Source organism: Berghia stephanieae, chromosome 5 (assembly GCF_034508935.2).
Source record: "Berghia stephanieae isolate SIO BIC M18660-M18661 chromosome 5, UCSD_Bste_1.3, whole genome shotgun sequence".
Classification (NCBI taxonomy): domain Eukaryota; kingdom Metazoa; phylum Mollusca; class Gastropoda; order Nudibranchia; family Aeolidiidae; genus Berghia; species Berghia stephanieae.
In genome coordinates, this window is record NC_088364.1 from 23,642,558 (window position 1) to 23,654,662 (window position 12,105).

General features: G+C 36.1%; 1 protein-coding gene and 1 long non-coding RNA gene across 3 annotated transcripts in view; one reads left to right on the forward strand and one right to left on the reverse strand.

The window, feature by feature from the left end:
• The first annotated feature begins 610 nt into the window (after positions 1-610).
• On the forward strand, positions 611-6,341 carry LOC144972620 (uncharacterized). Of its 2 annotated transcripts, none has more exons than XR_013645382.1 (4): positions 611-972; positions 3,331-3,555; positions 4,738-4,830; positions 6,151-6,195. XR_013645382.1 is itself a non-coding variant. In XM_078914060.1 (4 exons), exons 3-4 carry the CDS (start codon positions 4,740-4,742, stop codon positions 6,339-6,341), a joined length of 282 nt encoding a protein of 93 aa, XP_078770186.1. In that variant the 5' UTR covers positions 832-972; positions 3,331-3,555; positions 4,738-4,739. The 2 variants fall into 2 exon arrangements, 1 of the variants encoding a protein (XP_078770186.1); XM_078914060.1 differs by having other exon boundaries at positions 832-972; positions 6,151-6,341.
• LOC144972621 (uncharacterized) overlaps positions 4,068-12,105 on the reverse strand; it is a 9,453-nt gene continuing 1,415 nt past the window's right edge. The window contains exons 2-3 of the long non-coding RNA XR_013645383.1: positions 9,239-9,497; positions 4,068-8,765 (exon numbers count right to left, since the gene is read on the reverse strand). This is a non-coding gene — a long non-coding RNA (uncharacterized LOC144972621). The remainder of the gene's footprint in view (positions 8,766-9,238; positions 9,498-12,105) is intronic.

A 12,105-nucleotide genomic window follows, 5' to 3' on the forward strand; every position in this document is an offset into this window, starting at 1 on the left:
TGTTTGGGTTCTTCTGACGCAAAAGATTTAATCAGCGCTACATCCGCTTTCGTTTTGTTTAGCAGGGTTGCCAGTTTGGCATTTTAAATGCCAGATTCCAAAAATCTGGCATTTTTGAAAACCGTTTGGCATTAGAAAAATCATTTGGCATTTGGCATTTTCATTTGGCATTTTCTTTTCTTGTATATTATACATCAAATGACACCTTTTCTTAATTATTTCTAAACGCGTAAAAACAAATCTCTTCACATCGGAAAACTTTGCTATTAAAACTCACACCCTGAACTAGCCCTGCCTCCCTCAGATATTCACTCAAATTCAGCCCTCGACAAGTATCCTAGTAAGTTTTCTGGGAATCTCCTGCAAAACTCGTGTATATTTGCGTCATGGTCGCCTGTTAACTTTTAACTCTGTTCGTTAGCGTGGTCTGATTTTACAGCATCCAATGATTTCACTCCTTTTTGGAATTCCCAAAAGTCTGCAGATCTTTCATGTTAATGTATTTCTTTTTCATTCTTAAAATCCAACCGTGGTGTAGTGGTTTAGCACTCCACTTAGTAGTCAGTAGGTAAAAAATTACCCCAACAGGAAATTTAGTATAATTAAAAAAAAAAAAAAACAAAAAAACAAAAAAAAAAAGAAAAAAAAGAAAAGAAAAGACGCAAGCCACCAGGATATGATAGTAAATTGTCTATCAAAAGTGAGTAGTTTTCTTAGTGGGGGTGGGAGTCAACAGACTTTGGCATTTTTTTTGAGTGTTTTGGCATTTTTTGAGTCTTCCCCTGGCATTTTGTTGAAAAATAATCTGGCAACCCTGTTGTTTAGATTCTATTTCCTTTTGAAATTCATTGACGAAAATGGAGCTCAACAAGAGAAAAACTATAACTTTTCAAACCCTGAAACTGCAGCCCTCCTGGAAAATACAATTATGTCGAGATTGCAGCACTCCGTGACAGTGCGAAAAAAAGAGAAGTACATATATTTTTTCTTTGTCACTAATGAAATGAAATAAAAATAGGCTATAGCACGGTCACTGACATTGGGCATCTGTAGGACTGTAGACTGTAGGCTAATACACCACCTCAAACATTTGTCAGTCCATATCTTTGCTTTTATGAGGTCTATTTTCATTATGAAAGGTTCAAAGTGAACAACTAAATGACGCCGATTCAGTGGTGTATTTGGTCTATCATGAAATGAAATAAAAATAGGCTACAGCACGGTCACTGACACTGGGCATCTGTAGGACTGTAGAGTAGGCTAATACACCACCTCAAACATTTGTCAGTCCATATCTTTGCTTTTATGAGGTCTATTTTCATTTTGAAAAGTTCAAAGTGAACAACTAAATGACGCCGATTCAGTGGTGTATTTGGTTTATCTTCATGTGAATAAATATTCTATTATTGACTTTTCCAAAATTCCAATAGGTCATTCATTTGTATGTCGTGATCTATTTTTCCTTGATTTCAGCTGTCTCAGCTCTAAACTATACTTTTCTTTCTCAATAAATAATTCATTTTCTGTTTGCAATGTATTACAGAGACGATTTACCACATGTAAAAATTTCAAAGTTGTATCTGAAGCTGTTTCTGAATTAAACTTGATTATGCATTGGGATGCTGTGCTTTCGTCACATTTTTTTCCTATTAAGCTATATAGAGATTTTCCTCCACATAAACGGTCATAACTTTTTAACCAGTGGAGATAGAGCGATACTTTTTTCACTCTAGTTAATGTTTCACTCCCCTTTATTTTTCTACGCTAAATTAATACCCATAGCCACTATTTTGAAAAATTCTTGCAAGTGCCTACTGTAGGTCCCTGTCACTCACAATGTTGCTTTGTATTTGTATACCTCGTGTTTATCTACTTCCTATCTCCCTGCTCTGCTCTCTGATCCACCCTTTTACTACCTACTTGGCAAGAACAGGCAAGGTGGCAACCCGGTCTCGGGTTTCTAAAAAAAAAAAAAAAAGAAAATTAATGGAAAAAAAATGAAAAAAACAGGTTGGCATGTTCAATGAAAATTTTAAAGCATCATAATAGCCGACATGGCACCCATAATTTATCAATAAACAATATAAATAGATGTAGTGTAGTGCGGAGGTTAGGCAATAAATTTCACCCTTCCTCTTTGCCCCTACTAAGTGGGGCTTTGTTGTCTTGTAGTATGACACTTGCATTTGGACCCGTAGGCCCAAGATTCAAGTCCCTCCCTGAGTGGTTCAAAGTCGAGTCATTGGAAAAGGCTCCTTATTGAGTAATTGGCCATTAAAAGTAATGACTCTGTCGGGGAAAAGTTGTGATATTGCGGTGTTGCTATTGGCTTGGAGCCCCTTACAGAGCTTTGAGCATGTTTAGCCGTATACAAATCTAGCATCTGTGTCAGTTGCCACAAAAAATGACAAAAGTTTTAAGCTTTCAACTCACTTGAATATTTAGAACAAGTCAACCAGAAAAATTCGAAATGAAGTGGAAGTGAAAATAAACTTCTTTCTAAAAGTAAAAGGTTGTTTTTTTTCTTTTAAAAAAAATTCCCAAGCTGTGTCTTTATTTATTCTTTTTTTTTTTTTTTCAGTGCAAAAAATAACAGAAAATCGCTAATGCGTCAAAAGTTATAACCGCAACAAACGTAAATGCTAGGATAATGCTCTTTATATATGCTCAATTTTTTATTTTTTTTTTGTCTTTTAGAAAATATTTTTAAAAACTAATTATAAATGAAATTCTACCACAACATTATCATATTAAAAAAATTATGAAATTTTGAAAAATTAGGAGACTAATTTAATGCTGTACTGGTTTAGGGCAAGCCGTATACGGGTTTGGGGCATGAGCATACATATTTGGGGTGAGGGGGTTTGGTATCTATTTTCGGTTTTTAAGCAAGGTTAACTGATAATACCTCATATGTATTTACATCAAACTAACAAAAGATGTCAAATAATTGCAGTTAGAGCTGTTGGAATTTGAGGTATAGAAAAGCATACAGATTTAGGGCGACCTACCCGAGTACGTTTGATAAGCAAGAAATAAATCTTCACCCTCTCCAGTCAGACCCTACAAATATTTAATGATAAAATGCCAATTTAAGAGGTATGACTGATAATAATCTACACTCAAAAGCATGACATTTTTTATGCAAATAATTTAAAGGATACAGACTAATTATACAAGTAAAGTTTGCTACAACCATAATAATAAATAAAGATTTTATGGCAACAAAAAGCAATCAATAGAACTGATTCCAGTGCAAAATGAATGTCCTCAACAATCTCATTACATAATCGTTGATTTACATATTTTTTTCTCCTTTTTCATTTTCAGGTTTGGGAAAAGATCAGAATGAGAGTCAATGCGGAATTCTCAAAAACCGTTCGGTGATGGAGCTATAAAAAAAAATTCAAGGACACGAAAAGAATAGTCCAAAGTCATGTTGATTATGTAAAGCAGACTGGAGGGGGAAACCAGGACCCTCTTCAATCTTTACTGAACAAGTACCGGTACTCATCATTATTGGCGAGTGTAGTAACATTGTTGATGGTATTCAAGGTAAATTTCTGCAATTATAATAGTTCCATACATTGTTCTGTATACAAATGTAAAAGGCTGTCATCTAGGCATTCCATGAATAAAGTAGTAGTAGTAGCATATGGCTACACCTCCAAATTTATTTCGTCAACCCAGCTTCTAAAGTCTTCCTCCACCCTAAGGACGGTTTCATAGCCACCTTCAAGTTTAGTGACTGGACAGTGGAGGACGATGTGATCGCTGGTCTCTGGGGCTGCCTGACATGAATACAAATAGTACCTTACAATATTTTAAACAAGTAATTTGTACTATGTATGCATGCATCTTTTGTGATCGTCTAATATTGACATCCTTACAATTGCCTATGCACTGATTCATTTTTCTCTAACATAACTATCCTCTTTTGGTAGTTAAGTCTCAAAAGTATATCACCTCTATTGCATATCTAACAACTGCCTCTGGGACACGTTCCCTCTTGATTTTTTCTCAATTTTAAAAACATTAAAAGAATAAATGAAGGCTGAAGTCGAGTATCAAAACAAGATTATTCACATTTAATAATTCAATGGTAGTTAAAATCTTGAAATTTACTTTACACCATCAATCCTGAAGTAGCTGACAAAATTATATGAATATTTCAAATTTGAAATAAGTGATGGAGCAAGAGCTTTTGTGTCATAAGGGATTGCCATGTATTTTTTATCACAAATCGTCAAAGTGGCATCATGCAACATTGTATTGAAATTCCACTTTGGAGTTGGGTCCTGTAAAGATTTATTTTGTTTCATTTAGTGTTTTATTTAGGGCAAGCCAATGGCACAGCGAGTTATCATGCTTGCATATGAATCAAAGTGTCATGGGTTCAATTCCCAGCAGATTTGTTATTTCTGGGATTCATGGGTCTCAAGATCAGAAGATAAGATTACACTTGGATGCATTTCATGGTTAAAAAAAAAAAAAAAGAGCCAGAGACCGGTAATTATATGATGCAAATTTTACATTAAAAATCAATTGATATCGTATCATATTAAAATTGATATAAATAGAATTAAAATCATTATAATTTCATAACAATTCACCTTTAAAAAAAAACACCACTGTGTTCCTCCTCATTAAGTTTGTAATGGGTAATCTGGACTTGAAGTGCAACTTGTGAATTCTATACTTCATTTAATTCAAATTTATCAACAATTTTCTTTACAGTAATGGGCACTGAGAGTTTGGTTCCGAATCCCAGTCCAGCCAGAATTATTATTGACATATCTGACTGTAATCTTGGAGATTACACCATAATCAGTAAGCATAATTCTTTTGCTACAAAGTCATTAAATTATTAATAGAATTTCACCCGAAAGAATAAAGAAAAATTTGTTTAAATGAGCTTTTGTATATAGCAATAAACACAAACGTGCTCAAAGCGCTTTACAAGGGGTCCCTGACCAACAGCAACATTTAGAACGGGACATGACGTCTGTTAGGCGATATTACAATTTTTCGGACAGAGACAACACTGTTAACGGCCAGGTACTCATTTTACACCTGAGTACGGTGAGAGAATGTGAGTAAAGAGTCTTTTCCAAGGACTCAACTATGCGCCGAGCGAGGCTCAGGCCAGGACCTTCCGATCCGAAAACGAGTGTCATACCACAAGACCACATAGCCACTAACAGTGTATTTAACATTGACAACAGTACTGAAAGGACTATCACGGCTAACAAGTTGGTCAAAATGGGGACATTGAAGTGACAGTGGGACCACGAAGTATAACATAAGTGTGGTTGTGTGATTTTGTTTAATCAACATTCTTTATTTGTTTGTTTTTAATGGTTTTACGGCGCTTGCAACACATTAAGGTCATATCAGTGCCAGTAAAAAGGAACAAAATGTTCTAGAATTATAAATCCTCTTCTGTTTTTAATTGCTTGCGACATGTTTAGGTCATTTCAGCACCAGTAAAAAGGATGCAAATGATAGTCAAGCAATTCTAGATTAACAATTCAAAGCACTAATAAGTAAAACAAAAAGGGAATGGTTCTTATATGGAATGGATGTAGATTCCAAGAGCATGCCATCGGTGGACTTAGTTTGAAGTCACCTAAAAGTGTCGTCCAGGCACAAGCACAGGTCCCCATTAAGAGGAACACACTCAAATGCTTACTTATCACATATTACATATGTAAAAAAAAATACTGGTTCCCCCTTAGAGAAAAATACTCAAACAAAAAGATGATTTACAAGGAAATAAAACAAAAATGCATACTGTTGCTGAGTCCATTGTTTTCTCAAATATATTTATATTAACACTTTTAAGCACTGACAAACAGTTTATAAGGATTTGTTTAAAAAGTGGGATGTGGTTCTAAAATCATCTCAATCAAATGGCCAGCATTTCATGTTGCTTAAGGAGATAACATTGTTCAAAAGTTTTTATCATTCCAAATTCTGACTTTGACCTGAAGACTATGTGGGATCAGAGAAGTTTCAAAATGAAATGACGTTTTTGATTTCAGCACCACTTGATTTCATAATGTGGCCAGTTTCATAATTCACAGATATAATCATGTTTTGTTTCAATGCAGTGAAAAAGATGTTCTAAAGATTTTTTTTCCTCCACAGCTTCAACACTAGCCAGACAGATGGATATGAGTGAGATTAATGAAATCAGTTTTGTTGATTGCTCTGTGGTGGAGTCAGTAGTTGTAGTAGATGATTTGACAATAGAAACTCTTCCCCATACACCAGAGGAGTGGAATGCCTCAGATGGCATCAGCCAAAGATTACGACAAGCTGGCCCCAAGAGGAGATGACAGATCACTGACAATCCATTAGTGGATCAATGGCTGCAGTCGGAAATACTCCATTATAAAAAAAAACCCAACTCCATTGTTGAACAAAATACCATAAGAATTGAATACATGAAATTTAAGATGAGGCATATTAATTATTACACTACTTATAATTAAATTATTCTTTTTATATGTCTTGATATTATAGCTGTCATCTGCATTTTTTGCCAAATTGGGACCTAAAATTTGCCCAAAAAACCCCCCAAAATTTGCCAAGAAATTTGCCAAAAAGACCAAAATTTGCCAAAAAATTTGCCGAGGAGAACTAAGCGTTTCAGTAAAAATTAACACGCGATACAGAAAAAAAAATTTATAAAAGACAATTTATTACATTTAAGGAGGCTACATTTATTAATTTACACAATGTAAAGCGATTTATGCGCCCAAACTTTTAGACAATCACACACACATACACACAAACAAACGTACACTTTCAGTCAGACTCATCAAAGGCCTAGTTTTCTTTTACTACTCAAAAAAAGAGGCATCGATAAACTTATTGTAGTAAAGGAAAACTAGTCCTTTGATGTTGTTTTCTGTGAGTCTACGCCTTCTGGAAGACAAGACAAGATTGTAAAGAGAAAAACTTCGCTCCACATCAGCTGACGAGCATGTTGAGAAGGCATACCGGGACGCCAATGCAGCGAGAGCTAGAACATAATCTGCCTCAGACTTCCAAAATAGGGTCAGATGTATAATTCCAGTATCAGACTCATGCTGAGGAATATCACAAAAATTGGGAATTGCAGTGTATGCAGATACACTGCGAGCATGAGATCATTATCCGTAGAGAGTAGCTTCCCTTGGTTTGGGCCCAGGCAAAGCTGCAACATTTCTCAAGTTTCGCACTTTCTTTTTCGTTATTTTGTTTTCGCTTCTTTTTTTCCCCCAAAATTTGCCACGCGATTTGCCAATTTTCCCAAAATTTGCCACGATTTGCCAATTTTGGGAAATTTGCGGATCGCCCTGATTTGCGGCTGCAAAAAATGCAGATGACAGTTATAGGAAATTAATTCATGTATGAAAATCACAGCTGGGAGCGTTCACAAATGACATCATAATTTAGTTTCTATCCATGACCCAATTGGTTTCTAATGTCTTGAATTTGAATATTAATTCAATCACATGTATTTTGAGTCAATTTTAAAAATGGTTTAAAGCAATCCATGGAGACATGTTGCAATACATTTGTCCATAGTGTAGAAAAAATTGGCCTCATAGTATCTTAGAAAATCGCAGTTAAAACCTGTCTTATGAATTGCCTTAAACCATTTTTAAAAAATGGTTCTTGAGATTTTCTAATTGTTATTTAGAGGGGTTTTAGTCCTGTATTTATCTCAATCTGTACTTTTGATAGAGCTGATATGTTTTTGTTAAAATTTACTTAAAATCGCATGCATGCAGTGTTTAAGGCCTTTTTTTTACTACAATCACTCCATTGTTCCTTATGTTATTGGTAGAACAAATCCTCTGGAATAAATACAGATTGTTATTTTGGCCTATTGTCACAAACTTGTACAGTGGCATGGCGATTTAAGACCCTTATCACAAATGTGACTTGGGACTATCCTGGGCTTTGGCTAAGCGGCTGGTATAATGATTTATACAAAAGGTCTTACAATATGTAATTGTCTTATGACAATAGGGCAGTTAAAATTTGATTGCTCAACTCAGGATTTTGATGACCTTAAAAAAAGAAAATTTTAATGCCCCTTTGTTTTCTGTTTGATAACCGACTCAGGCATGAGAATTCTTGTTCAGTTTTCCAATTTACATCAGACCCATTCCAGAAAAAATTACAGTGAATGCACTTTAATACTTCCTGCCAAACAGGTTTGTTTTTGTTTTTAAGGGTTTTACAGCACTTGCAACACATCAGCGCCAGTAAAAAGGAGTAAAATGGGATAGTCAAAGAGTACTAGATGCCTGATAGGCGACTTGTAGTTATATGATATAGAAATGTGTTTCCATATGACCAGCTGGAACAATAATTAAAACAGTATGACATTTATGTAGCTCATCACAACAAGAATACTGCACACAGTATACTTGCAGAGTGATGTACTACATTAATGATTATATTTATTTCCTGATTAGAGAGGTTCAACGATATTTCTAAAAGCACTATTAATCAAAGTCAGCCTGGCTGCCTTGCCAGCAGCAAGACGTTCTGTTCAGATGCTCCTTCCCGAGTCCCAATAGGAGAAAAGTTATGATTGCTGTCATCATCATCATCATTACGGTTGTTTTCTTCCATGGGTAGGCCAGCATCAACAGCAAAGTTGTGGAGCCAAAAACACATAAATAACCTTGCAGGCTCTGTCAGGCGTCATTCTGAGCTCGTCATGGAGACAATTCCATCTTCTTTTAACCACTCCAATGACTCTGTTGAAATGACAATAATTGCTTGTACTTGTACATGTACACTTAAAACCAATTAAAATTAAATGGACCTCTCTCTCTCTCTCTCTCTCTCTCTCTCTCTCTCTCTCTCTCTCTCTCTCTCTCTCTCTCTCTCTCTCTCTCTCTCTCTCTCTCTCCTCTCCTCTCTCTCTCTCTTTTATTTATTTTTTTTTTTTTTTTTCTCAGTCATTTAATTACAATTAGAAGGGAAAGAATTACATATAATGGTTAATCTGAGTTCTTCAAAAAAAAAAAAATGTAATGTTTATACTAGCATGACAATGACAGTATGATTACAACTATTTTTTTGGTTAATTTTCTTTTATTTTCATTGATCATTTGCAAATTGTATTGTTAAAGTGGATATAAAAATAAACCTGAAATATTAAATTTCAAAAATTATCAAAATGTTATTGTTTCCTGGAGGGTGGGATTATATGATTGGTAAAACTTACCTTTCAATCGTGCATTTTGTGATACGATGGGCGGTGTTAAATGCCTCTTCTCCTCTATTTTGGGGTTTTGGTATTGGGGTCATTAGCCAATTTCTTAACATATAACGACTGTCTCCAAGGATCACACCATCCAAAGCCCTGCGATGTGGATCCTCAAATGCAAAGAATAGCCCAGATTTCCTAAAAAATTTGCATCATGCACTGAACCAGGCCACTTAGGAACCAAGTTTGTAACTTATAAAATTGCATCAGAGACGACCTAAAAATGGGAGAAGGAAAATTTTTGCATATATTAAAACCTGCAATAAAATCTAAATCAGGAAGTGTAGTCAACTTACGTACAGTACAGCTCGCGCACAATGGCCTCTTATAAAATAATAAAATTCCTTTTATTCATCCCATAGGAGAAATGTGTCTCAGGGTCTGTTCCAAGGGAAGAATGGAATAACCCAGGCGTCAGGGAATGGAGATGGGATGAGGGTGGGGAGTAATAGTCATTGGGTGACCTTTTAACAACCATGTACTTTGTGTAACATACCATGACGACTCAACAAAAGGCTAGTGGGTGGGAGGCAAGTGACTGACTGATCAATATGTTGATAGTCCTATGCCTAATAAAGCGAATGATGTGTGACAACTGACTGATTGAGTAACTGTGCCTGATGAAAACTGATTGGGTAATGAGCTTTTATGTGAAGCCTGATGATGTCTTTTCTTATCACTGGGATGGTGCTTTACTATTACAAGTTTTGAAGAGCATTTAGTAGTGGTAGTGACTGCCAGTAGTGGGGTTAGAATGGATGGAGGCAGAGGAGAGGGGAACAGAGGAATAAACCATTGCATTGTTCCAACTTGCCCCTTTTTCTGATGTAATGTAAGTGGTAGAAAGGGGGGGGGGGGGGGGAAGATAGTGATAGTCGGAGGGTTGTGCTTCTGTAGCTAAGTCTGTCAGATCTCATGAAAGTACTTTGTGATAGACTACCTTCCTATTCAAAGGGTAGCAAGCAATTGTTATTGTCTGTTTCATGCCATAGAAACCGGATAAACCCTGGCTCCTTGGGCTTCATGCCTCTGAAGGACTGCTATTCATTAAATTATTTTTTTTTTCATTTCAAATATTTAAGGATATCTAAACAGGTCTTTGATGCGAAGTTGGTCCCTCTAGCTCAATTATTAGGGTATTCGCTTTACATGCTAAGGGCAAAGTAGAGATTTTTATTTGACCCCACTGACCACCCAGGAATGATGGGGTGGGTAATCTGTATTTGTTAGATCTGGTGGAAAGTTCTTTACAATAAACCTGTGTCCTATCCAAGGGGTAGCAAGCAATTACTATTGTCTGTTTCACACTAAAGAAACATAGATAAACTCCCGCTACACCAGCCTTGCAGCTCTGAAGGAGTGAAGGAAGAACTATTTGATGCGATTACTTTCAGCATGATGTCTTTGTGCAGATGTGGTCTAGTGGTATGACACTCGCTTTCGGATCGGAAGGTCCTGGGTTCGAGCCTCGCGCTCGGCACATAGTTGAGTCCTTGGAAAAGGCTCTTTACTCACATTCTCTCACTGTACTCATGTGTAAAATGAGTACCTGGCTGTTAGCAGAGGTGCCTTTGTCCGAAAAATTGTAATATCGCCTAACAGGCGCTTGTCTCGTCCTACATGTTAAATGTTGCTGTTGACCAGTGTCCCCTTGTAAAGCGCTTTGAGCACATTTAGTGGATATTGCGCTATGTAAAGCTAAATTTTAATAATTTTTAAAAAAATGTCATTGTACTTGACGCTTGTGCCTCACCAGTATGGTCTTTGCTTCGTACCCAAAAGATACCTAGTTCGAATATACACCATGGCATGTGGCCATCAACAAGCCATCTCTCCCTAGCTCAATTTGCAGCGCTGTGCTGTTGGTGACACCGGAGTTATTCCAGTATTCCCATTGAATAAACCCTAAGACAAATTTCCGCATGAGGACTATTAAAGGGAAATTTATAATTATTATTTACTTTATTGGGAGGTTCCTGTATCACATCATTCATTTAATGACGTAGCCAACTAGTAGCAAATCATGGCATGTGGCATTGAAATTAGAATGAATGGCGAAGTGATAAGAATAAGTAAGAGAGGTGTCAATTATGCGAAATGACAATGGAGTGTGTGAGTGCCTGTGTGTATGCATGTGTATCATATTGTACACAAACGTAACTGTCAATGTAACAGTAAATTTTCGGTGGTCGAAATAACAGGGCGCATTAAAATAAAACCTTGAATTAATCAAATCCTTTTTTACATTGGCTAGGTGAAATTAGTTCAAGTAAGGAATGGAATGACAACTAAAAATAATAATGAAAAAATTTGGGATATTCGAATGAGTTCAAGTTCAAGGAAACTGTACTCGAATGTATTACTTTCACTTTTTAAAGTCTATCCAGTGAAATACTTTATTTAAATTGACCGTCGACAACATCTTTGTAATGTGTATTTGAAGTGAAATTTTAAAAACACGACACAAGTTTTGAAACAACATATTACGATTTTTTAACAGCTTTGGTATAACCGCAAGAGAGGATTTTTACTTGATTCATACTAAATTAAATTGAGCTTTATATAGCGCAATATCCATTAAATGTGCTCAAAGCGCTTTACAACAGTTCCCTGGTCAACAGCAACATTTAACATGTAGGACAGGACATGACGCCTGTCAGGCGATATTACAATTTTTCGGACAAAGACAACACTGTTAACGGCCAGGTACTCATTTTACACCTGAGTACGGTGAGAGAATGTGAGTAAAGAGTCTTTTCCAAGGACTCAACTATGCGCCGAGCACGAGGCTCGAACCCAGGACCTTCCGATCCGATATTTTTCTT

Excerpts from the sequence above, each read along its gene's own strand:
- LOC144972620 (XM_078914060.1), top strand. The coding sequence starts at position 4,740 with ATGGGCACTGAGAGTTTGGTTCCGAATCCCAGTCCAGCCAGAATTATT. Across the intron at positions 4,831-6,150 it reads TGGAGATTACACCATAATCA|CTTCAACACTAGCCAGACAG; the intron begins GTAAGCATAATT and ends TTTCCTCCACAG.